The following is a 25159-nucleotide window of genomic DNA, read 5'->3' on the forward strand; positions in this document are numbered from 1 at the left end:
ACTCAACATCTTATAACAAAAAGAAACCCTCCAATGTGCACTGAAAGAATTCCAGAGAGTCCTGAATTTTATTGACATCTTGGCATCAAGGATTGAACGGGCTCTTCCTGCAGGTGCAGTGCCCATAGATCTCACGGGCAACACGTTCCTCCATGTCAACTAGAGGAAAGAGGAAGATGAACTATTCCAAGCATAAAGGGAAGATAGCCTGAACTAACAGATAAAGAAATTATAGCCGTAATAGTATCTCATCATATTAAGGGGGAAACATGTTTCCCAAAGACGACTTGACTTTAGAACCACGATGCTTAGGCAGAGAAACTGGGGCATGCCCTTCAATTCTGACCGAAGGCCTTTCAACACGTGGCCCTTCAGATAAAGCCGGGGTCTCTTTGTGAGTGTGTGACAACTGGGAGATTAGAATGCTGCATAAATACAGTTTCAACGACAACAGAAGGGTGTGGTAGAGTGAGTGCCTCATGGGTCACACAGTTTTCAGAGAGTAAACAGAATGGGAGGGCCTTGAACAGAGCAGTGTGCCAACATCAGTGGGTGCCAGGGAAGTCAGAACAAGATGGCAGGATATCTCCCAATGGAGAAAGTTTCACACGGAAAATAACGGCTTTATTTGCTTAACAATTTTTTTTCTAGGACTCCATCAGACCTTCTCTATAGTCTGCTTTGTTTCTCTTGTGGAAATGAGGCCCAGACTTGATGTCTCCTTCCCCGTGAAAAATTATCTCCTTACGTGTATCTCTTATTTTTATAGTAAGAGTTCTGAGCAACGAACAGGATACCAAAGGACACCAGGAAACAGATCGTTCTAACATGTGTGCTTTGTAATGCCAGTGCCCAGCACGGTCTACAAGTCTCAGGCTGTGTATGCTTCAGTTTGCACTTCGTGCAGAGTATTAGGCCCTACAACTTCCCTTCACTGTAGGATATGGAAAAAATATACAAATAGTCATTCTCATTGTCACTTAAAAAACAAAAAGGTGTCTTTAATCTTGTCACAAAAAGATCACAGTTTGCATTTTCAGGTACTGTTCGTGTGCCATTCTGCCATGGAGATGGAGAGCATTTTATGAACTTCGTATCTTCTTGTTTCAGTAGGGTCTTCATGGTTGTTACTATGTCTCCACAGCCAAAGCAAAGCAGACATTTAAGGTAATTACTTAGATAATTAAGGGGAAACCTCTCCACTTTGCGTTCACTGTGGAGCTTTGACTTCTAGACAAATGAGGGAAGTTGGGCAACAAAAAGTAAATCATTTACCTTTGTGTTTCTTTCTTAATTTCTTTTTTTGAAAGAAGGTATTCAAATGATGGTTCTCCTTCGGCTTTTCCCATCAGATTTTGTTACCATGGCGATCTGGGGCTGATTGTGAGGGGGTGACACCTAGCGTTTTGGTCTCCGAGTACAATTCCCGTGCTCCAAAGCATTCCTGCGTTGAGTTTATCGTTAAAATTGTTCAAAAGTATAAATCTCGGTTTAGCTTCTATATGCAAGTCTTTGCTTTAAAATGTTGAACAAAATACGCTTTGGGAATAAAAATGAAGCACCATGTAACTTCAGAATGTTTCCTTTCTCTTCCCACTGCGCGAATTGCCCTGTGTGGTTTCTCCCATGCGAGACCTCACGGACCAATGCCACAGCTCCGATCCTGGCTCCATACCACCGGATGCATCAGCAGGGCTCGGCTTGACACCTGGGCTTTATTACCTTGGTACAAAAAGGGTTAAAGAGGTTAGGAACGGAATACGACTTGAATTTATAGCCCTGAGGTTGCCAGTGTACATGGAAGGGTTGGCCCATTTTTTGTTTTTAAATATTGATCATTCTGATCTAGAAAAGAGCAGCTTACTTGAATAAGTATTACCTGTTTCACATAAATACAAAATAATCATTAGAAAAACTCCATTTTGTAAATTATTTAAATAGGATAAATATATCTTAAAACTACATTATGAGAATTAGTTTAGATTTCATTTTTAAAAAAGTACGTTAAATGCATTTCTTTATGCATAATTTATTCTTTATTCATCACATACATGAGTAATGTGCAAAGAACTATTAAAATTCTTGAGGATACTGTTTCTATATAATGTCTGTTTGTTTGTAAAGATCACACTTAATGTAAATAATTGGTCATATACTACTAATGATTCTGACAATGAAATATAATTTAATTGGTTATAGACATTAATAACTAACAAGTAGGAGAAAGAGGTTAGTTTCTGAAAAGTCACTTCTGAAATCTGAAAATATGGTATAAAACATCAGCGTGTCTGATCAACTCGGGGGCAGAAACACCAGACATAACTTCCCTGGGACCTCCTGTAGACATTGCATAAAGACTTAGGAAGGTGTCGCCTGTCTGTTGTGCCAATCTGGCTATGACAGGCTTGACCCCTGTTTATCACCAAGGTTGATTGAAAGCTCTAGCTGGCTGGGTGTGAAGTTTCCTTTCACTGTTCAGATGTCACTTGGTTAAAAGGGAAGATATTGCCTGCCGGGTTTTAGTTGTTCAAAGAATATGAGTGTCTCTATTAAATTGCCACACCTCCCATTGCTTCTTTTAAAAGTACATTTTTTTCTTTTTCATAAGTGCCTTTTTTGAGGGCACAAATTGAATGAGAAAGTCAGGAATGTAGTTATCAGATACCCCTAGTCTCAGTTCTTTGTACTTTAGGGTGAGTCTCTAAAGGAGATCTTTGAAGTTCAGATGATCTCAGTAGGCATCATGGATTTTATAGGGAAGATTTAGGGGGGGAGGGGTTAAATTGATTTTTAGAGAGGAAGGGAGAGGGGGAGAGAGAGAAACATTGACGAGAGAGAACATCGATTGGCCGCCTCCTGCATGGTCCCCACTGGGGTTCAGGCCCACAACCTGGGCATGTGCCCTGACCGGGAATCGAACTGGAAACCTCCTGGTACGTGGGCCGATGCTCAGCCACTGAGCCACTGGCCAGGCTATAAGGAAGATTTATAATGGAGCCAGCGTGCTAGTTTATTTTGGGAGGGGCAGTCCAAACGCCCTTTGTGGAGCCTTGTCTCTCCTCTTCTCTTCCTCCCCTCTTTTCCCAGAGAAGATGAATTCGAGACAGAGAGGTACTTTGCCAAGTTTCCTGGTTCCTTGTTCTTCTATCTAAATGCAGACATAGAATGACACGGGCATTGTCCTCATCGAAGTGAAATACACCAAAGTCAAGGTCAAGACTTGCTTCCTGGAGACATTTCTCAGAGACCCTGTAATGCGCAAAGGACAGCTTGGAGCCGAGCATGGCCCCTGGGCTCGTTTCTGGTCCTGGAGCAATCAGAGGCCTTCAGTGGGGGCAGCCCCCCGGGGTCCTCTGTCCTTTCAGCTTCGAACCCAGTAGGGCCTGGGAGAATGTCACGAGCTTCGTAGACATTGGCAAGCAGACTGAGAAGGCTTTATCACGTCTTGGACCCACGGGATGAAATACCTGGAGATCAGCAGAGGCCAGCCCCCCAATTCCTCTGGGGGCCGCAGCCCACTGCTGTGGTTCCACTCTGCTCTCCCACCACCCCCTGAAGGAAGCCGTGCCCTCTGGCCCCTGGGACGCTTACTGAGGGGCTTGCCAAGCTGTTTGCAACCCTGAGTCTCATTCCCCTGGGCGGTACCTGGTTTTCCGTTTTCCCCTGCCTCCGAGGGGACTCAGGTCCCAGGCACCTTCACTCCTGTGTCCAGTGCCACCCCTCAGACTTAGTCCCTCAGCTTTTGACCGCCTTCGGATCTCGCCAGGTCTGTGCGGGGCTGGAGTTGGCCCTTTCTGGGACTCGTTTGGTGTGAACTGTGGCCCTCTGCAGCAAGGTTACCCTTCCGCCTGCTCTTGTCGCACTTCCAGATCACTGGGTTCCCTCCTAAGAGGCCAGTTTGACTCCCCGCCCACAGCAGGCTGTGGGAAAGGTGGCGAGCACTTTAACCACGTAGGTCACAGTGGTTTCCACATGCGTACCCGGGGGCTCCCGGGGGACTTGCCGAGGGACTTCAAATGCCCCCTCCCAGGATTTGCCGCTCAGACATCCCGGTCAAATACGACAGGTTCTGTTCTGTTTTGCTTTTTTATTTTGCATGTAATTTCATACGCAGTGATCTCCAAACCTATTTATTCTGTTGCAAGTATTTCTGCAGAGTAGCCCGGTGCCTTGTCACAGTTCCACGTGCTGGAGCTACGCTGAGTGGCTCGTCTGCAGCCAGGTCCCCTCCCTGCTCTCCTTAAAGTGAGCAGCTTTCAAAACAAAACATAGCTTTGAGTAGAATTTAAAGAGTGTGCTATTTAAACAAAGAACTTCAACTATATTTTAAAAGAACAGTCCTGGATTTTTTTTTTTCCCCCCATTAGCAAAGCATTTGAAGATTTATTGAAGGGAAGCATGGTTGAGTTACTTGGGAGAGAACTGAGAACAGTACTTGATACGTTGACTTGAAGGATTTAGATCATGTGGGGGAAGACATCAAAGTTTAATTTAGAGTTCTACATCCACCCACGGACCAGAGAGTCCGGGGTTCGGTGTCCGCTAAGGGCATGTACCTCGGTTGCAGTTTGTCCCCGGCCCCAGTCGGGGTCATGTGGGTGGCAGCCACTTGAGGTGTCTCTCTCACATCGATGTTTCTCTCTTCCTCCCTCTCTCCTTCCCACTCTATCTGAAGATAAATGCAAAAATGTCCTCAGTGAGGATAAAAAAATAAAAATAATTTAGAGTTCTACCTTTCACTAATCTTTCGTGTGATACGTTTCTTAGATTTGGAGTTGGAATTCCCAATATCATTACCTATCAAGGGATTTTTCTGTTAAACTAGACTTGTGGAATCAAGAAAGGCTATCAGGAGAGAGAGGAGAGAGACGTCTAAGATGACATTGTAGGATGTTCAGGAGACAGCAGAGTTTCAAGCAGCATCAGGGAAACAGCATGCACACAGGCTGGGAAGCTCTGGAGAAAAGGGAAAGGTAGAAAGAGTTAGAAAGGGATGAAAGGAGACAGAGGTAGAATGCAGCACTATCAGAACTCTTAGACAGACAGTCTTCAGAGCAGAGAGCGGGAGTAGAAGAGGGTGATGGTGAGACTTGAGCGCAGGGGAGACATGAGGGTGTCAGGCGGAGAGTCAAGTCCTAAAGAACCACCTGTGTCATGCGAGCTTTGGCTTTCTCCGTAAGGCAACATATAGATGCTAAAGATTTTCTAGAAGAGCAGATATGTGAGTAAATTATATTTTAAATTACTTAGGCTGTAGTATAGAGAATGAGTAGAAAAAGTGTGAATACCATCCAACCATATTGGCTTGGACAGTGGGTAGGTCATGAGATTGGCAATTCAGCCTGGAGACCTATCTGATAAAAGTCCAGATGTGATACATATCATGACCTTCCGGGGGAGGCTCCCTATCTTGGTGTGTAGGTTACTTAAAACTGAAACTGTTAAGTTCATCTTTTCCCCTTACACAGAATATCTGAAAAGCAACATGTTGGTTTTGGCTTGTTCTGACACAGCTTCCTCGCTGGAGGAATTGACTGGGTTTCAACAGGTCAGAATTTCCACTTCTTCATGAGGACTTCTTTGGGTGGGAATTTTACCATAGGATAAAATCGTAAGCTACTTGTGTACACTAAAAGAAAATGACAGGACATTGTGTCTTTATATTTTACACTGTGGTGGGTTAAAAAAAAAAACACCACAAAAAACAACCTCTGGATAATATCATTTGACAAGAAGAAAAAGGAATAGGCTGGTACTACTATTAACAAGTTTCTAGAAATGTGTTATTCTAAGCTCTTATTTTCCAGATGTTACCCAGATTCTCAGCTCCAAACCTGCCCGATGATTTAGGACATGTTTCTTTTACCATAGCAGGGTTATAAAAAATACAGTGCTCGACCCCCAGTAGGCCAAGCAGTGAGACTAAGGCATTTTCTATGAAAACTACTCCTTGGTCCAAGGATCCTCCCCAGAGTATTCTTGGGCCATTTACAAATTCTTTACACCAGTCCATTACACATAGACCTAGAAAACAGTGATTCCAGACGTATGTCTGAGCTCAGAGCTTTAGGTACATGTCAGTGAATTTACCTATCTCCTATTCAATATGAGAATGGTCAGCATCAGATATTAAGCTCCTACTGTGTTCCAGGCACTAGTATCATGGTTAGAGCAGTAAACAGAACAGTCTCTCTTCATATCATGGGAGTGAGGAGACATACAATAAACACATAGATCAAGAGTCAGATACTACAAGTCAGATAGAAATAGTTTAGGCTTTGCGGCCATCCACTTCCTGTCACGATGCCTCAACGCACTGTTTAGCACAAGTGCAGCCATAGGCAATGTGTAATGAATGACCGTGTTCCAATACAACTTTTCACAAAAATAAGATAGAGCAGGATTTGTCCTATGAGCCATGTTTTCCTGATTCCTGACATAGATCAATAAATCCATAAGCTCTTTTCATGTACTAATAAGGAGGACAGAACAGGATAAAGTGGAAGGGAGGTACCAGATATGATTGTGTTGGCTGGAATGGTTGGGGAAGACCTCTTTGTGAGTGGATTAAATCAATGTCCAAGCGATGAAGGAGCAAGTCAGTTTCACCAGTGCATCTTTCTTTTATCTTTGTTTTAAAAATAGGTGTAAAGCTCTTGAAGTTAAGATGTAGATTGTAAATATATAGAAAGTCAGGATTATACAGGACAGTCTGAGGTGTAATTTTACACTGTGGTTGAAGGCAGTTTCAGATCTCTTCACATAATGCCCCAGCCTTTGTTAATTCATACTTCTGCATTTCCATAGCACTTACTAAATGATGATACTTAGCACTGAGAAAATGTAACACTGGTTAATGTCTTTTGTATGTATTTCCCTGACACGTATGGGATGTGTTTTGTATTAGTTTCTATCCTGGTGCCTAGTTTGGTATTTTTCAATCGTTGACACCCCACAAGTATTGGGCTATCATTTCATGAGGATCACAAAAGTTAAAAAGGAATGCAGCCAGGGAGCCAACAGGAAGTGGCTTAGTTGGCTTATTTGATTCACAGTATATCAGTGATGGTGAAAACATTAACTGAAGAAAAAGAAGGGACATATTTTTGAATCTCAAGTGGTCTCTCTGATTAGATCTGTAGGGTCAATCATTGTTAAATCCTGAGCCATATAACAAATTAGAAAGGACACACGTGTAATACAATATGACATTTGGCTCACTTGTCAGATAATAAGTGTATTATCTCCTGTGTATAAGGAGCTGGATGGGAGTCAGGGACTCAGACCTCAAAGATCCAGTTGGAAAGGAACCCAAGAGTAATAGCCCAAGTACAATGAAATAGGATGAAGTAAAAGGTGCCATAAGACAGAGCATAGTTTCAACTACAGATGCACTGATTCATCTGACAAGAATTTACTGAGTACCTACAATGAGCTAGCACAGTTCTAGGTCCTGTTGAATTTAGATACAAGTGGATCAATGTGAGTTGGATCTATTTGTAAAGCTTTCAAAGAGAAGGTGGAAGTTGACCAGTGCTTTGAGAAATCAGTGAGATTTGAATGTGGGAGAGCGTTTTTGGAGGGTTTTAGCATGAGCACAGTAGAGGAATAGGAAGAACTCAAGAGTGGGCCAGCTTCTCTGGAGATCATGTAGAGAGTTTAAGTAGGAAATGATGTAAGAAAGGTAGGTTGGGGGCAATAATGGCAGGCCTTAAATATAAAGCCAAAAAAATTGTGCAGTTTAAGCTGAAAGAATTAGATAGCAATGGGAGGTGTTGAGCAGTAGCCTGAGAAAATTGAAGGTTAAAGCAATTAATCTGTGAGAGGTTTGTGTATATAATTATAGGTTGGTGCAGGATGAAAGTAAAGGCAATGAAATTAATCAGGAGGCATTCCAGTTGTTCATAGGATATGAGCATTGATTAGAATGTCAGCAGACAGAATGAAAAGAAAAAATAAACAGGCCCTGGCCAGTTTGGCTCAGCGGATGAGAGTCGGCCTGCGGACAAGAGAGTCCCGGGTTCGGTTCCCGCTAGGGGCACATACTACAAAAAAATTTTTAAAAATAAATAAACAGTATGAGCAGTAGTTTGAACATAGACTTGATTGGACATTAATAAAATAGAAGAGGCAAAGAACAAACTAGAATTTAGAAAATGATGATCTTCAGAGAAATTACCCCCCCCCCCAAATAAATTAGTTAAGAGAAGAAACTTATAGCTTAAGAGATTGTCTGAGGTCAAGTAATTCTGCCATCGACTTGCTGCATAACCTTGATCAAGTTATTTGAAATCTTAGTGAGTCACCTGTAGTGTGGATAATGATAACACTCATTTTGAAGGACTGACCATTCATTGATTCAGGTAGTCCACGGTTCTTTTCTAGGCCCTGAGAATAGACTGGTGAATACATAAAACAAGGTCACTGCCTTTAAAGAGTATACTTTTTAGCAAAGACAGGTTACTTTTAAGTTAGCAAATATATAAGGTAACTTTTGGTCCTGGCATGTGTCAGAGGGAGATATTTGGTGCAGTACAGAGTGATGGGTTACTTTAGGTAAAGCTTGGTGTGTGTGGTGGTGGGGGGGGGGCAGGGGTTCTCCAAGGAAATGATATTTGAAGGGACACCTAAATGATGAGAAGAAGCAAGACTTGAGCAGAGCACAGGAAGAAGTTCCGAGGGGACAGGAGGAGCAAGTCCACAGCCTGGCTCATCTGAGGATCAGTGTAGCTGACTGTTCACCTTATATGTGAACAATTCTTAGAAAAGGGACCCGATTCAGGCATGCATACCCGCTAGGCAGTGCTCCCTTGTCAGTCTGTGGGTGGAAATCAGAGCAGATTTAAAAGGGACACCTGCCCTCTAGTGTCCCCTGTGAATTGTTTAATTTTTTTAATGAGCTTTTTCCAACTCTTCCCGGTACTGTGGAAGATGTTAAAAGTCCGCATGCGCAGATTTGCTCAGTGAGATGCATCAATATTTCTTTATGTAGGAAACAAAGGAAATAAACTCTGAGAAGCCAGCTTCTGCCAGAGAGGAGAGTTACATGTATTCATTTAGTTCTGTAAATGAGGAGGATTGAGAACAGAGGGGAACAGGAAGAGTTCTGTGGAGGGGAATGACTTGCATATTTTAGATTGGTCTATTCATTCTTACATAAACTAGGGCAAAACAATGATCCCATTAAATGTCATCCTTTCTCATTTCAGTGTTTTTTTTTCCTTTTGGGGGAGAAGAAAAACAAACCCCTTGATTCAGGGAACACTTGGATTCTGTGGTGTGGGTTTAAATTCTGTCTGCTCACCCACAAGAAAATTCTAAAAAGACGGGCCCTGGAATGTTCTTGTTCGTGAACTCTTGTCATCTTCTCCATCGCCCTGAATTAGTTGATGGCCATGCAACACAGCGCAGAGTGAGAAGTTTGGACCGTGCCCACCTCCCTCCACTCTGGCGTCTCTCTTGCCCTGCCCTGGCCACGTTGGACTTCTCATCTTTCAACATGTGCGCCGTCTCCTGCTCAGAGGCCTTAGGAAGTACTGTTCCTCTCTAGACTGTGTATCCTTGCCCCGCCCATTGCCTAACAGCTGCTCTTGTAGTTGTCACTTGTAGTGTTCTTCCTCCAACACACGTTCCTTCCTCCCCACGTGTGTTGAGGTTCTGCTCCCTAGCTCCTCACACATCACCTTCTTCATGGTGAAGGACCTTCGGGGAATGGCCGGTGTTGGAGTGGCTCACAGGTTTCTCTTGGTGCAACATCGTCTCTGGTGCTCGGTCTGGCCTGTGCGAGTTGTAGAATAAGTAAGGGGTGGGGCAAAAATAGGTTTACAGTGGTTCATGTGCCAAATAATACAATAATCGATCAATAATAATACAAGAATGAACTCTGTGTTTCACATGCTCATGGCTGTAAACCTGCTTTGCCCCGCCCTGCATTTGACAAATGTATTGCACTCAGATTAACAGCTATTGTTGAGACAGTGCACGGTTCTGGGAAGCTGAGGGATTCGGAAAACACAGATGTTGAAAACTGATTCCATGAGTTGGCTGTGAGTTACAGAAACAAATAAGCCATCAGTGACTTAAAGAAGATAGAAGTTAAATTCTCTATGGTAACGTCCAGGGTTGGTTTGATGACTGCCCCTCAGAGTCCTTAGGGACTCAAGGTTTCTCCGTCTCTTCCTGCTATTGCTAGTGCCGGATCCCAGGGTTGCTCTGGACCCCAGGCAGAAGCATGGAGGACGGGACAAAGAAGACACACATGCCTCTGCCACGTGCGGCAAGTCCCTGGCTTACGTGACTCCTCTGCTTACAGCCATTGCCTGTAACTGAGACGTGTGGGCGCATCTACCTGCAGGGGAGACTGGGAAAGTAGCTTTTATTCTAGGCAGCTCTGGGCCCAGCTAAACTGTCTGCTCTCTGGAGAAGGAGAGAAGGGACTTGGGATCGACCATGTCTTTCCCAGGAAGTCAGGGCGAACATCACGGAGATCACACTGAAGCTGGACGGCCACTTGGCAGCCCATCAAGTGTTCACTGTGGCCTCGAATTTAAGACTCTGATTCTGTGATTTGTAATAGAAGTAAGAGGCACGCGCATTGCTGATACTAAAACGATATATTCTTTTGAATAGTGGCTTTGGTTTTGGTTTGGCTGTTTTGGTGCAGTTCAAATCGGAGACAACGTGTCAAGGATGGTTCCAATAAAAAAGAACATACTTTTCTCATGAAATGTATTGGACTTGCAAGAAGTTTAATTCTAACTGGATTCAAGATTAAACTCAAGCCATATATGTCTTTAACTTTGAAAATGTACAGTAAAGGAGAGTAAGTGTGATTTAGAAATCAAGAAAAAAATAGCCACAGGCCATGTTTATTTCATGCTTGAGTGTTTACACAGCACTTTGAAGTACGGACATTTGGCCCTATGACAGCCTCCAAAGATAGACAGATTTACAGAGGAGAACCTGGGAAATTAAGACCAGACCAGAATCAGACAACTTATAAGTGATGAAGTCAAGACTGAACCATGCTTCTGTCTTATTTTTAAGTTTTTCCTCCTGTCTTCGACCGCGTGTCAAAACCTGAGGAGGGCACATGTGGAAACATGGATGAGAAGAGAGGCATCTGCTAAATGTCTGTCTGGGCAACAGGCAGAGGGAGCAGTGATGAGGTTTATGTGGATACCTGGTATTCTTGAGTCCTAATTCGTAGGGAAACCGCATGTGGGATTTTCCATGGTCGGGACTTCTCATGACTTAATGATGCACCAAAGGCAGCAAGGCAGAGCGGCAGGGACCACTGTCCTCGGACAAACAAGGGACACCGCTCACACGCGGAAGCCGCGCTGTGGTCTACACGCGGTGTCACTAAGCAACCAAGAGCAGATCGCTTTGTGTTCTGAGTTATTTCCTGAGCTAGGGGAGTCTCCTAGAAGGCCCTTCAGAGCCAGGCTTTATGAAGAGCTAGATGAAGTGGAATTCAAGGATTATGTGGCTGCTCCCCCAGGAGAGCTCTTTCCTGACACATGTCCTGCCCCTGCTATTTCAGCAGCTCACCTCTCCGTGCAGCTGCCACTTGGCCTGATTCAGAATTTTTCACTCTCAGGTTTAATTAAAATTCCTGGCAAGCACCATCTATCATTTCTCTTTTGTAATTTTTCTCTCCCGGAGAGAAGCGTGCGGTGCTCATTACCACGTGCCTGTTTCTAGTGCCTTTGTTTCTACAGGAAAAGGGGAGCCACCCCTTGAACAACTCGAAGATTTTCACTGGGAACCTTAATGCAAAGCGAATCCCAGCTGAGGATCTGTGCTTCCCTCTGCAAATATGTGGGTGAGCTCCCTGAGGTTTATTATTTAGGTCGGCGAAATATAAAGACCAAGAACGTAAAATCAGCAGGAATTATTTTTTTCTCGTAATGTAACGAAGTAGTTTCCACCTTGAGATGGCTAGTATCTCGGAAAGCAAAAGGAAATTGTAACTTTACCAGTGGCAAGGGTGTGCGAGCATACCAGAACATCAGGCGGGAGGTCAAATTAGTATAATAATTGTTTCGTTATACTAATCAATTGATAGTTTACATAGCATATAAATGTTTTTGATTATTTAACATGGGGACTTAGTTATTTGTTAACGAATAGATTCTGCAGGCAGATTCTCTCGGTATAATATGTAAGAACAATGCAGAGTTTAGAATAAAATATAAAATGGAGCCTTGGCACTGTTTTGTCACCCTGTAAGTTATGCAACAACTGTGAAAATTAATTCTCTCATCTATCCAAAGGGGATTAATGATATCTACAACATATTTGTTATGAGAACTAGAAAGGATACCTTGTCCAGTAATGAGCACACGGTAGCCTATAAAGGCTACTATTCTATAAAGGATGATCATCATCGTCATCATCAGCATCATTAGCATCATCGTTATCTTCATTCCGTCAAAACATGGAGTTTAAAAGAAAAATCATGTAAAGGGGTTCCTTAGTTGTGAACCAATTGGGAAGCATCATTTGAAGTCTCAACAAAGTGAAGACTCAGCTGATCTGGGCAAAGCCCCCCTGAGCAAGTGATATCAGTTAAGGGCTCCTTGTCATCATCTGTGAAAAGGAAAAGCGCTGGGTTGTTGCTCTGGAAGGTGTTTTCCCCCTTAGGTAGTTCATAGTTCTCACTACCCTGCACCAAGACCCCCCCTCCCCAGCTCTGCCATGGCCGGCGGTATTGTCCGGTGGGTCACAGCTCTTCCGTGAGCCTGTTCTTATCTGTAAAATAGAAACGTCTGCCTTCCAGATTGTTGTGCATTGAGTGTGTGGCCCAGAGCAGGAATTGCTCAAACTGTAAGTTGCAGCTGGTCACTCTGAGGAGTTCACTGGGCCCTTCCCGTCGTCAGGGTCTGCAGGGTTCTTCTGGGCCACGCTCTCTGGGTGTGCTCCACGTTGCCGTCCTTTCTCCATGGGCCTGGAACTCCAACCAGGTCCTGCACGGGGGTTCTCAGCAGTGGTCTAGGTCCTCTGCCTATCTTCAACCTGCACTCTCAGGTGAAGCACTGGGCCTTCATTCCTAAGACATCCCCCTTGGTATTCTTTCTACCTGGTTTTCTCTGCTAGGTGCTCCCTCTGACTGGAAGGTCTGAGGTCATCGGTCAGACGAGCAGACCACTTCGCACCTTCTGGGCAGGCTCCAGGGAACCTGATGCAAGTCAAAGCCTACGGATACAGGGCATAGATCAACAGGGGGCTGGAGAAGTAGGGGACATGGAGAAAACTCCAAGGTTCCTGTGCCACACCCTCAATGCTCAATCTTCAGGGATTCTCAACATCAAGGACAGCTTGTTTGACCTGTGTGAGCTGGAGCTGTTTTATCAACCCAGCCCAACCTACTCTATGTATCACAGCCCAGACTTCGCAGCATTACTGCTGAGGCGGGGAAAAACCACTACCACCAACCCGCAGCACTCAGAAAGGACATCCTTATAGACTGCGTGGACAAACAAGGTCAATGAGACCAGCTCTGGGGCCCACCACCCCCTCTCCTATTCATCCTGATTGGGTGGTATTCTGTCCCCTCTCTCTGTCACCTCGCTGCTCTGATTCATTCTGGCACATTGTCCTCATTGGAAACTATATTTCCTTACTCCTGACACATTCGTACTATATCAGAGCTGTGCTTAACCAGGAGGTGCCAGATGGCACTGAATCACCAGCTGCTTAATATTCAAGAACAATATTTTATACAGAACAGAACGATGTATGTGCTGATTAAAGGACTTGGCTGATGTCTTGGGAATCAAGGAATGCCCCGGTCACCTCCACAGCTGTGCCTTGACAATGTGTGTGGATCACAGGCGTCTTGGGGGCCCTTCGCTAAGTATGTCTCCACCTTTACCTTTGCTGCTGGGGCCCTTGGATGTGCTCTGAGCTCGCTGCCACTCGAAGTCCTGGGTGATGGCCACCATCCCTGCAAGGGTGGTGAGAAAGCCTCCCGAGTGCCCCCCATAGGATGGCGATTCTATAGGAAGATAAATGAAAAAACAAAACCAAAAACCTGCGACATAGATGGTTTTACTTGTATAAGAGAATTGGCATTATAATCTGAGAACCTGCCGGCATATTATTAGCATGTCCAGGAATTGCTTTCATGTCGATACAGACTGAGTTCTATGTAGTGATCTGAATTGATTCTGAACGCAAAGGTGTACACACAAGGCAGTCTTCTTGGCTAAATCCTGCAAAAGGACTCAGTTTTCCATGGGGAGCTTTGATTAAAAACCAAAATAAATGAACAAAAACAACAACAACAACAAAAAACCAACAAACAAGAAGAAAGAAACAGTACAAAATGCGTAATTGTTACTGTATCTTTCCAAATGCAAGCCACCTTTGTTGAGACTACCTCAGAATAGCTTAAACTGTTCCTAATTATATCTCATAGTCATGGTAAAATAACCCCAACGTTTGCCAGTTCTTCATTATTTGAAAATAGATCTGTGTTTACATCAGTTGATTAAAAAAAAAAATTGTGAAAAGGAGAACTTAACCTGAGATGTTACCATCAATCTTTTTTTATTTTGTAAACAGTAGGCTGGATAGAAATACTGGTAGAGATTCCTGAGAATGCCTTTAAGTGGATTTTTGAAGATCAATAAGACCAGCCTTGAATTTCAACACCTAACACTGTGTTGTTCATGTATCCACATACCCACACGTAAAAAGTTATCGTGTTCCCATTATGTGCAAAGATCTGTGTTCAATAATAGTAATTTATAGTCACCATGAATAATAAATCACATCTCAAGGTATATCCTGCACATTTTGCTGAGGCCCTAAAAGATAATCAGTAAGGTAGGACGGAGATGAGTCTGTCTACCTCTAACCCTATGAATGTTGGCCGTATGGGAAATGCTGTTTATTTAAGTAGACAAAAAATAGATTCCTGCCTCTGTCATTGAAGTCACACAATTGATCATGAAAGGAATGGAACACAAAGGGGTGGGACATGCTTCGTGTAGTGAGCTGCAAATCTCTTCCAGTGCCAAACGTCACATCCACAACCTTCTTCGTAACTGCTTGGTATGTTCAGTTCTTTGAGAATTTATCAAAAAGAAGTGAGAAAAAGCTTCTAAAACTATTTTAAACTTACTCATAATCACCACCCTTCTCAACAATAACTGTAGATTAGAATTACCCAGAGCACTTGAGGAGAATGACTCTCCACAAGAAATTCTGATTCCATTAGTCTGGGTAAGGTCTGATGATCCACATTTTAACATGCATTCTAGCAACTGTCTTTATTTCCCCACATGAATTACTTTTCCTTAACACTATGGAATGGGAACAAGCTGTTCTTACAACATTTGGTAAGGAAGAATAGAAATTAAGACAAAATCCCTGATGTCGAATAGCTCAAGACTTCAAGTTTTCTGAAATATGTAACAAATCCCACTGTGTGGCTCACTACACTGTGTGACCCTGGCCAAGGTGTTCAATCTCTCTGATCCGTGGCAACTAAATTGCAAAGGGAGAGAGCTAATACCTTCCACATAAGGTTGTCAAATGTATTAAATGAGATAAATTTCTCAATAGGAAGTCACTATTATTATTTATTATTATTGTATCATGTTCACCATCATTATGTTTTTACATGTAATAATTTATACAACTACATGAAATATTTGTAGTCTATGTACATAATCACATGTCTATAATTAGTTTATGTGTATATATGTGTATGTACATTCACGCATGCATACTTAATGTTACTCTCACAAATATTCTAGAGTAAAATGTAGACTTATTTAGAAAACAAGAAATGTCATGGCTTTTAAGCCCAGTAAAATAAATACAAGGCAGTGGTGAGAAATGTTGGGGAAAAACATGTTACTGCTTTTGTTTCAATAGAATTATAACAATGCAGCACTCAGTTTTTATTCAAGGATGAACCCACGCACTTGTGTGATACTGCCACCCAGTGTCTATATATAAGAACTGCAACTTAGCGACATGTTTCAGTGACCCGGTATTACAGGTTGGAAAATAACATGGAACTAGTTAGTCATTTTCAAACAGATGTTAAATAACGTTGAGCCGTGTCTGTGGGAATGTATTTGTTTCCTTTATCTTTGTAATAGTGAATAGCTGGCTGACCCAAGTGGAATGGTTTACTGGCTTCTTGCTGGCCACATGGCTTGTCTGTCTGAAAGGTATCAGGTGGGTTTGCAACATGAAACAGTGTGCAGTCCCTCCTCCAGTCTGCATTTCAGCGACGCACTGCTGCCCGATGTGGCCACCACAGCCCCTTTGTTATTCCTAGAGCAAAATATTGTGAGTCTTGCATGTTAACTGATCTCATGGGAGTAAAAATGACACTCAAAGGAGAGCCCAAGTAACAGGAAAAACAAGAAATTACCATTGAGATGGGGGGGGGGGGATTACAATGTTGTTTACAGGAATGGTTTCAGTATAAATTGAGTTTGTGGGAACAGTCATATGGTATAGAACAGGGTTCTTCAAATTCGGCGCTGTTGACATATGGCACCAGACGATTCCTTACAGTGGGGACTGTCCTGTGAATTGTAGGTTTAGTAGCATCTGTGGCCTCTGCCCTCTGGATTCCAGTGCAACAACCCCTCCCCTTGTGAGGACCAAAAATGCCTCCAGCAACTGCCAAATTTCCCCTGGGCTGAGAACCACTCATGTAAAAGCACACTATGGCAATTACATATAAACAAGTGATTTTAATCATTTTTAATTTATCTAGAGTATACTAATTGGAGACAAAGATGATGTGATGCCTAGTAAATTGTAAGGAAATCCAATCAATCTATTAATTCATTTATTCACTCATTCATATATTTGAGAGTAGTAGCCTTATATAATAATAATAAGTGATGTGAGTTTGTCGCTAAACTTCGTGATTAAATAAATTAACATCTCTAAGTTTCATTTTCTTCAACTGTAACCTAGAGATTAGTAATTATATCTATTTCTTAATATTAGTGTGAAAATTACAAGAGATTTTGCATTTAAAGTCCTTAACTCAGTGTCTACTAATTAGTAATTACTCAATAATTATTGGTTATTTTTTAATAGATACTTTTAATGACTGCTGTGGGCCAAGGATTGTGCTAGCCCTAGAAAGATAGTGCTGGTAAACCCATGATTTTTCCCAAGTAGATTAGAGTTGTGTTGGAAAAAGAAGTTAAAGTATACATAATTAATTGATTACTATTGTAGTAGGTGATGGGGATTATAGGGTGCTGTTAGGTGTCATTTTTATTGGGATTGATACTAAGATGACAGAGACGGGTATAGAGAATCAACTGTAGTCAGTAGTTCATCAGTTGATGGACACAAAAATCCAACTTCCTGGAGCAGTTGGATGGTCCTTAGATTATACATAATTTTATATACTCTGAAACCAATGAGCAGAAAAGAAACATGCTTGCCTCTGAAATGTGTTTTACCTGTTTATAACTCAGTTTTATGCTGAGTGATAAAATCAGAGGCTCTTTAGAGTGATGGCTGATTATAACGCATACGTGACGGTGTTTTTCTAACTTGGCAGCACGAACGTCAGAGCCTGTTCTGCAGTTGTTCTGACGTGATGACGTGGTGGGTGAGCCCATTTGTCCTGGGTGTCCCACTCTTCTCCCTGGTGAGTGGGCAATATACCCCCGCCCCGCTCAATCTTTGTCACTCATGTCATGCCTGTGAGGCAGTGGTGCATTCTGGGAAGAAGATACCATCAATCCCGGCAGGCAGGAATCAGATGACACGAGGTAATTGGGACACAATGAAAACTATTCCACCAGGCCCGCCACCCCCCGGCTCACCGACCACCTGGACACCTGGACCCTGCGGTCACCTCCAGACTGGCCTGCTGTATCTGCTCTTGTTTTCTTTTCTAGTTCGCCACCCCCAGTGCATCTAGAATGGGCTTTTAAAAATGTGAACCTGTTATTTTCCTCCTCAGAGTCCTTAGAAGGCTTTGGTTGAATTTAGAGACCAGGGTCCTTAGATGGCTGGCGCTACAGGGCTCCTGCCTGGCGCTTCACGCGGGCATGTGGGCACTAAGCACCATCATCACCACCTACACTTCTGTAGCATCTTCAGGGAGCAGAGAATGCCCCACACCAGCTTGGCTCCCCTGGCTGGAAGGCTCTTCTCTGCCTACTGCTGCCCCCAACGTCCTCTGACAGGCGAGCGTACACACCCTTCAAGGCTCTGCATGAAAGGTCGTCTCTAGGGTCCTGGGACTTCCCGACCCGGCCCGTTTCCTTCGGATCCGTGCGGATCGCCTTTCATTGCACGCAGCAGAACACTGTGTCGATAGTGGCTCAAACTTCACGTAGCGTGAGGCTCAGAGATGGTCACTGCTGCTGGTCGCTCGTCCACACAGTGATCCCATTAAGGACGCTGGCTTTTTCCATCTTCCAGTCAGTGGCTGCACTTGGTGTGTCGGCTTTCATGTTTATTCCCCCCGTGGTTCAAGGGGCTGCTGCAAGCTGGGGACCTTGGGTCTGAGTCTGGGACAGGAAGGGGGAATTCCCGTCATGCCTTGCTCCTTGCTGCAGAGATCGTACTGCTTGTTGCCAGTGGACTCGGATGGCCACCCCCACTGCAAGGAGAGCTGAACACCTGAGCATTTAGATTCCCAGTCTGGAGAGTAGACACCGAAAGGGAGGAGCGGGTTGAGAAATGACTTTCGAAACACGTTTTCTTGATCCCTTGACCCCCTGGAATTGTCTTTGATGGGGCGCATGGCATTTGTTTCTTCGTCCAGTGTCTGTTTCCTCAATATGCTCCAAGCTCCTCGAGGGTAGGGAGGTGTTGGGTTTACTCTATATGATATCCCTAATGGCTAATATATTACCCACCATATAGAAGTTGCTTAGTAAATATCTTTGGAAAGAAAGGATAAAGAATACAAACAACCCAGTGTTGGCACCGTGGAGGGTGAAATATCGGGTAATAGTTCGTGCTGACAATAAGCATTTGCTTTTTTCTGCTTTTCATTTTACAAGAGATAAGGGAAAAAAAAAAGTAATTGCAGTGTAGACTTCTTTGAAAGTCCAAGACAGTGATTCAAAGGAGGAATAAATGGCATCTAATTTGGAGCTAGGAGGCATGAAGGCCTTGAAACTATCCATGAAAGATAAAGGTTGGGATGGCTTTGTCTGCACCACCACGGAGAACATACTCTACTCAGAGAAAAGGACAGCATCTGGCAAGCAGGGAGAAACACGGTTTGGCCGACGCCTGCATATGGGGAAGAAAGCTGGAGTTGAGTTCAGGTTATATTTTAAAGGTCCTAGAATGTACGTGTCAAAGATGTTTTTCAGTAAAGGGTAAGTTTAGTCTTGCAGCAACGTGCCCAGTGGCCCTGAATAGAAAGACAACACAACTGGAAGAATATCTGCTTGTTCGAGAAAGGGAGCGATTATCCGCTAATGGTTCGTGGCACTAAGAAAGTATGGAACTGCCTGGCCCATGTGGCTCAGTGGCCTGGGCATTGTCCCAAGGACTGAGAGGTCCAGGTTCGATTCCTGGTCAGGGCACATGCCCGGTTGCGGGCTCGGTCTCCAGTAGGGGGCGTGCAGGAGGCGGCCAATCAATGTCTCTCTCTCACATCGATATTCCTATCTCTCCTTTCCTCTCTTTCTAAAAATTCAATAAAACATTTAAAAAAAAAAAAAAAAGAAGAAAGTATGGAACTGATTTGGAGATATCAGAAATTAAAGTCTCTTGGGCTTGGCAACTGCTTTTCAGCTTATCTATCTTGTTTTGTGTCCATTCTGCTTGTCTCCGATCCAAAGCCGTATGTGCTGAGACATTCCTCAAACCTTCCTTTATTCCTGACCGAGGTTTCTTTCAGCTTATGCCTCCGAACAAGCCCCTTTCAACCCTGGGATTCCATCACTATGTGATATTTTACCCTGGACTAGAAGAGATTTCGAGATAAGGAGTTGAAACATAATGCTCATAATTTTATTTTGTCTTTTTAAAAATGTGTTGACTTGAGAGAGAGGAAGCGGGAGAGAGAGAGACTAGTTGTTCCGCTTATTTATGCATGCGTTGGTTAATTCTTATATGTGCCTTGACCTGGGATCAAACCTGCAACCTTGGCTTATCAGGACGACACTCTAGCCAACTGAGCATCCCATCCAGGGCCTTCGTTGTCCCTTATAAAGCAGAATAAAGGTCAAGGATGTCACAGAGAACCTACAAAGTTATTTGGAGGTGAGAATGCAGCAGAAAGATCACTTCAGAGTGTTCTTTTCTCTCCATCTCAGTCCAAGCCAGTCATTTGGACTCTCCCGAAATACTGGAAGCGCCTCTCCTCTAGTCTTTCTTGCTACAGCTCTTGACTTCTCCATGGGTCTGCTGGAAGAACTTCTGTGTAATGGAGATTTTGCCGTGCCATTCCGACTGTCCCTATTCCGTGTGCGTAGAAGGCATTCAAGGCCATCTTACATGTGGTCACTGTTTACCTCACTGGATGCATCTGTTCACAGTCCATCCTCATCCCTCCACATTAGCTGTGGTAACAGTGAGCTGCTCAGTGTTACGTACAGACCACGCTGCTTACACTCTGTTCCTTCACACGTGCTTTTCCCTCAGCCTGTGCCCTTCCTTATCCAGCAAAACCCTGCTTTCCTCTGAGACTCAACTCATTTCCTCCAAGAAACATTCACAGGAACACTTGCCCCTCCAAGACGAGGCTGAAGATGTCTCCAGGACGCTCTGAGAGCATCCTGGGCAAACCTGTACCAGAACACACTTGGCAGAGGTATGTGGGAGATGATTGAAGTTATGTTAGAATAAAAAGAAATGTAAAAATATGATACATGCATAGAAGACCTGTTTCTGCTCCAGAGTGTTAAAGAAAATTGGCAATAAAACAGCCTGTAAAGATGTACCTCAGGGGAGTTGAGTAAAATAACATGGAGAACAGAGATAACAGGGAGACTTTGACAGAGAGAAGACATTCTAGCAGAATTAGCTGCCATCAAAGATCAAACAGGCTCGAAATGGGGGTGAGGAGAGGAGAGATCAGGCAGGATGAAATCCCTTTCCCAAAAACCTCTTAGGATACAGAGAAACAGAGGAGAAAGGATGGTGGGTTTGAGAGTTAAGAATGAATCGATGGTGAAAGCACGGAGACTAGATAGTGGAGGTTTGTGAAACTATGTAGAGAGCCAGGAGAGGTATAGAGGGGGGAACATTCACTAAACGGAGATGCTTAGGGAAGTGGGGAGAGGTGAGGGTTTAGGTATGGGTGTCGCCCTCCAAAGACCACGGCCAGGTTGGCGTGGATGGATAATAGTGTAGCCCGACTTGGAAGCCTCCGTGCTGAGGTCTTGAAGACCTTAGACAGTCATGCTTTTAACAGGTACTTTTAGAAGCGAATGGGCAAACTACGGAATATCCATTTCCATTAAACACTATGTATTCATCATAGTATGTACGAAAGGAGAGAGGAGGGAATCTTTGCATCCGGAGGCCAGCAATACAACTTTAACATTCATTACAGAATTTTGTTTTGATCTTATGACATGCGCCCGTCAGATGTGAAGGGGCATGGATCACAAGGTAACAGAAACGAGCTTTGGCCTTAGAAGGTATTAGAACAAACAAAAGAGGACATGGAGGACTAACCAGGAAGGAGCAGAATCAGAGGGAGTCACACCACCGCCAGCTTGGCCCCCCTGGGTCCTACAGGTAAGGGTGTGGCTTCGTGCTGTCAACATGGTGACGTTTCTGGGAGCAGGTTAGGAGCGGAGTCTGCCTATGAGGCCCTCGTAGAGACGCGGCCATTACTGGTGGTCCAGCCGAATTTGAAACAGTGTTAGGAAATGGAGGTGAGACCGGTCAGTGAGGAGTGGGTACTGTTGCCCCTTCCACATCACTGTTTAACTGAGAATGAAGAGGGCACAGGATGGTGTTTTATCAGAAAGACTATGGTTTGTAATCGCCCTGCAGAGATAGTGTTATGCATGGAAGTTCCTGAAATATGGGAAGTGATTTGTATGAACAGGAACATAGCCCGTGCAGTGGGCCATCGAGGACAGAAAAGGAAGTGGCCAAGGGACCCACCTGGCTGAGGGTCTGTTCTGTGGGTTTTGTCATTGCAGAGAGGGGGACTATACAGATGAACAATTAGAAAGCAACCCCAGCGTTCCAGCCAGGCCCTAGTCAGCCAAACAGCATCTCTCTCCCTGCAGTTGAAGGAAGGAAAGACAAAGGGATGAGAATGGGTGTATATATATTTATATCAGGGATAAATGTATGCAAGTGATTCCTCTAACTATGTGTACGTACCTGTATATACACACATGAAACACTTTAGAAAATCACGAACAGAATTATAGAAATAAGAGACTAGAGATAGAAATGTAAGGAAATACAAAAACAGAAGGAGGGCTGGTGAACATTGTAGCGTAAACTGGCAAGAAAAGAGATACAGGAATTCTTGGAGGTGAGAGTCCATTTGAGCGCAGAGATCAGCGTGGGAGCTTTGTGGGTCACGTCTGAAATCGGTGAATCTGAGCGATTTCTGGTGAAAACTTCCAAGGGCATTAGTTAGGTGGGTCACCCTCCTTTCAGGGACCTCTGGGTGGCCCCATGGAACAACAGTCTCATTTATAAGTGAGCATGTGAGCAGTCCTTGAAGCAAGGATGGATAGACACAGGCCGTTAGGAACTATTTCATTCTTCCAGACTTCATCTTTAAGAAGACTGGACAAGTTGGAAGTTCTAAACTGCATCTACTCGTATTGGAAAATGAATGATGGAAATAGAATATTCAGTAAAGAAAACGTTTTGAATTCAGAACAGGGTGATCTAGTTACAGGGTGTAGCAAAGAGCATAGCTGCGTGGGAGATAAAGACAAAATATTTTTTTTAAACCCCATATACAAAAAGTAATATTTTTACATATATACTCATAGGTATAAGCTCTTGACCTGTTTACAAAGCCTGAGAAACTGAGGAAGAGGAAGCCTCTGGTGCCCCAGCGAAGGCTTCGGAGCCAATGAAGATGCCAGGGAACACAGCAGCCGGGCTTGGAGAGGGCATGGCATTTTATTAGCGTGTCGGGAGAAATAAGAACAAGGGATCGTGACCTTGGAAAGAACGTTTCTAGAAGAGAAATCTGAGACGTATAATTAGTCAAGAGTCAGGGACACTTTATAGAAAAAGGGAAGATAAACTAAAGGGAACCAACACAAAAAGCAAAGTTAACGTCATGCTCTTAACTGAGGATATTGTGGTGGTTTTGTTTGGTGTTGGAAAACATCCAAATATGTGCAATATGAAAATAACTTAAAAAGTAACATCAGAGGATACAATGAAATGGTCTTAGAAAGAATTTGGTAAACCATTAGGTACTATTAAAATGTTAGAAAACCCATTTGAGATTTAGGAAGCCCAGAAGTACCTAAGGTCTGAATATTTGTTCATTATATACTACTCCCGATGTATATCAAGGGAGCAGAAAACCATCATTAATTTTGCAGTGATGTCAGATAAAAATGCGCCCTTACATAGTGAAGCATATGAGAACTTGGCAGCTAGTTTGCAGAAGAATAATACGGTTTTTATAGCAATAAAACTACTTTCTGGATGAAGAGATATATATACTTCCTAGGTTAATGTTAAAATTAATATTTTTCTCATTTTTCTTGTTTTCTTAAATAGAAGAACTGAGTATTTTAACTTTAGTTTTTTATAAAGAAATACATGTAGCCCTGGCCAGTTTGGCTCAGCAGTTGGAGCGTTGGCCTGTGGACCAGAGTCCCAGGTATGGTTCCCGCTAGGGGCATGTACCAAAAAAAAGAAAGAAAGAAAAGAAATATATGTATATAGTTAATAAAAATGGTGCTATAAGATATCTGACCAAAAAGAGCAAACTTGCCTATCCCATTTCTTCCCTTTCTACTCCTTTCTCCTGAGTTCTCCCCAGAAGCCACTAGTCTTACCTCTTATAGCTGTTTCTTCTTTTATTTGTCTTCAAGTTTCCAAAACACATAATCATGCTGCTGGATCTTAGTTTTTGAATGTGAGACACTTATATGGTGTGTCATAAGCCCCAAGGCAGCTGGAGCAGGAAGATGAGGACTGAGCAATGTCACCCCCAAACACACAGACTTCGCTTCCTCTAATTTGTCCAGCATCATGGGTGATCCCACAATGCTGGTCAAGTCAGTGCTCAGCATTAACTTTATAATGATCATCTAAACATTGTGGTGCCACAATTCCCTCTCCTTTCATAACAATTTCTATTTTTCTGAAGGTCAATAATATCTCAGTTTATGTTCGTAAGTATGCCTAAGAAGCCCTTACCAAGCCGCCTTGGAGAACTGTGCAACCTGTCACAGTGATGTCACAGGAAGATACCCCAGTTCTCTCAGTTTCATTTATGGTCCTTCTCCATCCCCCAATCCCCCGGGTTGGCTTCACTGTGTCACTGAGTCTTCTGTAACTTGTTCTTCCATTGGATCCTCTAGTTCCCGGATCACACGTCTTCTGCCGTGGTTTTCACAGAGGTCATCCTGAGAAAATGTCTAATCAGTCATTCATCCAAGACTTATTTATTGAATGTATATTATGAAAAAGCAGTATTCTAGTAGCTAAGATACCTCAGAGAACAGAATGATAGTTCTCTGACTCCCTTGAGGAATGTGTGTGTGTGTGTGTGTGTGTAGGGTTGCCAGAGAAAATAACACACAGGGTGCTTGGTTACACTTGAATATTAGATAAACAACAAATACTTTTTAGAAGGAGTATGTTCCAAATATTGTAGGGGACATACTTACTCTAAGGAAGTTCTTCATTATTTATCTGAAATGTAAATTCAACTGGGTATCCTGTATTTTTATATGATAGATCCCGGCAATTTTAAAGGAGTGATCCGAGATTAGCAAGAGAATGAAGGAGATAAGGAGTTAGCTCTGCAGTTATCTGCAGGGAAATGTCTTCTAGACAGAAGGGACACCAAGTCAGCAGCATGCCTGGAGTGACCCTGGGGTCATGAGAAATAGCAGGGGGGCCAATGTGGCTGTCTCAGAGCGAATGCGGGCCCAGTGGTAAGACGTGAAGTCAGGCAGGTAACAGGGGTCCAGACCACACAGGAACTTGGATAGGGGGAGCCTGCAGGGTTTTGGGT

The 25159-nt window shown here is 43.4% G+C and overlaps 1 protein-coding gene across 2 annotated transcripts in view; it reads left to right on the forward strand.

The window, feature by feature from the left end:
• The window catches only part of GAS2 (growth arrest specific 2), a 126945-nt gene that overhangs the window by 87230 nt on the left and 14556 nt on the right, over nt 1–25159 (forward strand). Inside the window, exon 7 of one of the 2 annotated variants that reach the window (XM_036259878.1) lies at nt 1114–1167. The exons of the other annotated variant lie outside the window; for it this stretch is intronic. Within the exon in view, the coding sequence (XP_036115771.1) occupies nt 1114–1167 (54 nt within the window). The remainder of the gene's footprint in view (nt 1–1113; nt 1168–25159) is intronic. 2 annotated transcript variants of the gene reach the window in all.

This window comes from Molossus molossus, unplaced genomic scaffold (genome assembly GCF_014108415.1).
Source record: "Molossus molossus isolate mMolMol1 unplaced genomic scaffold, mMolMol1.p scaffold_m16_p_13, whole genome shotgun sequence".
In the NCBI taxonomy this organism is placed as follows: domain Eukaryota; kingdom Metazoa; phylum Chordata; class Mammalia; order Chiroptera; family Molossidae; genus Molossus; species Molossus molossus.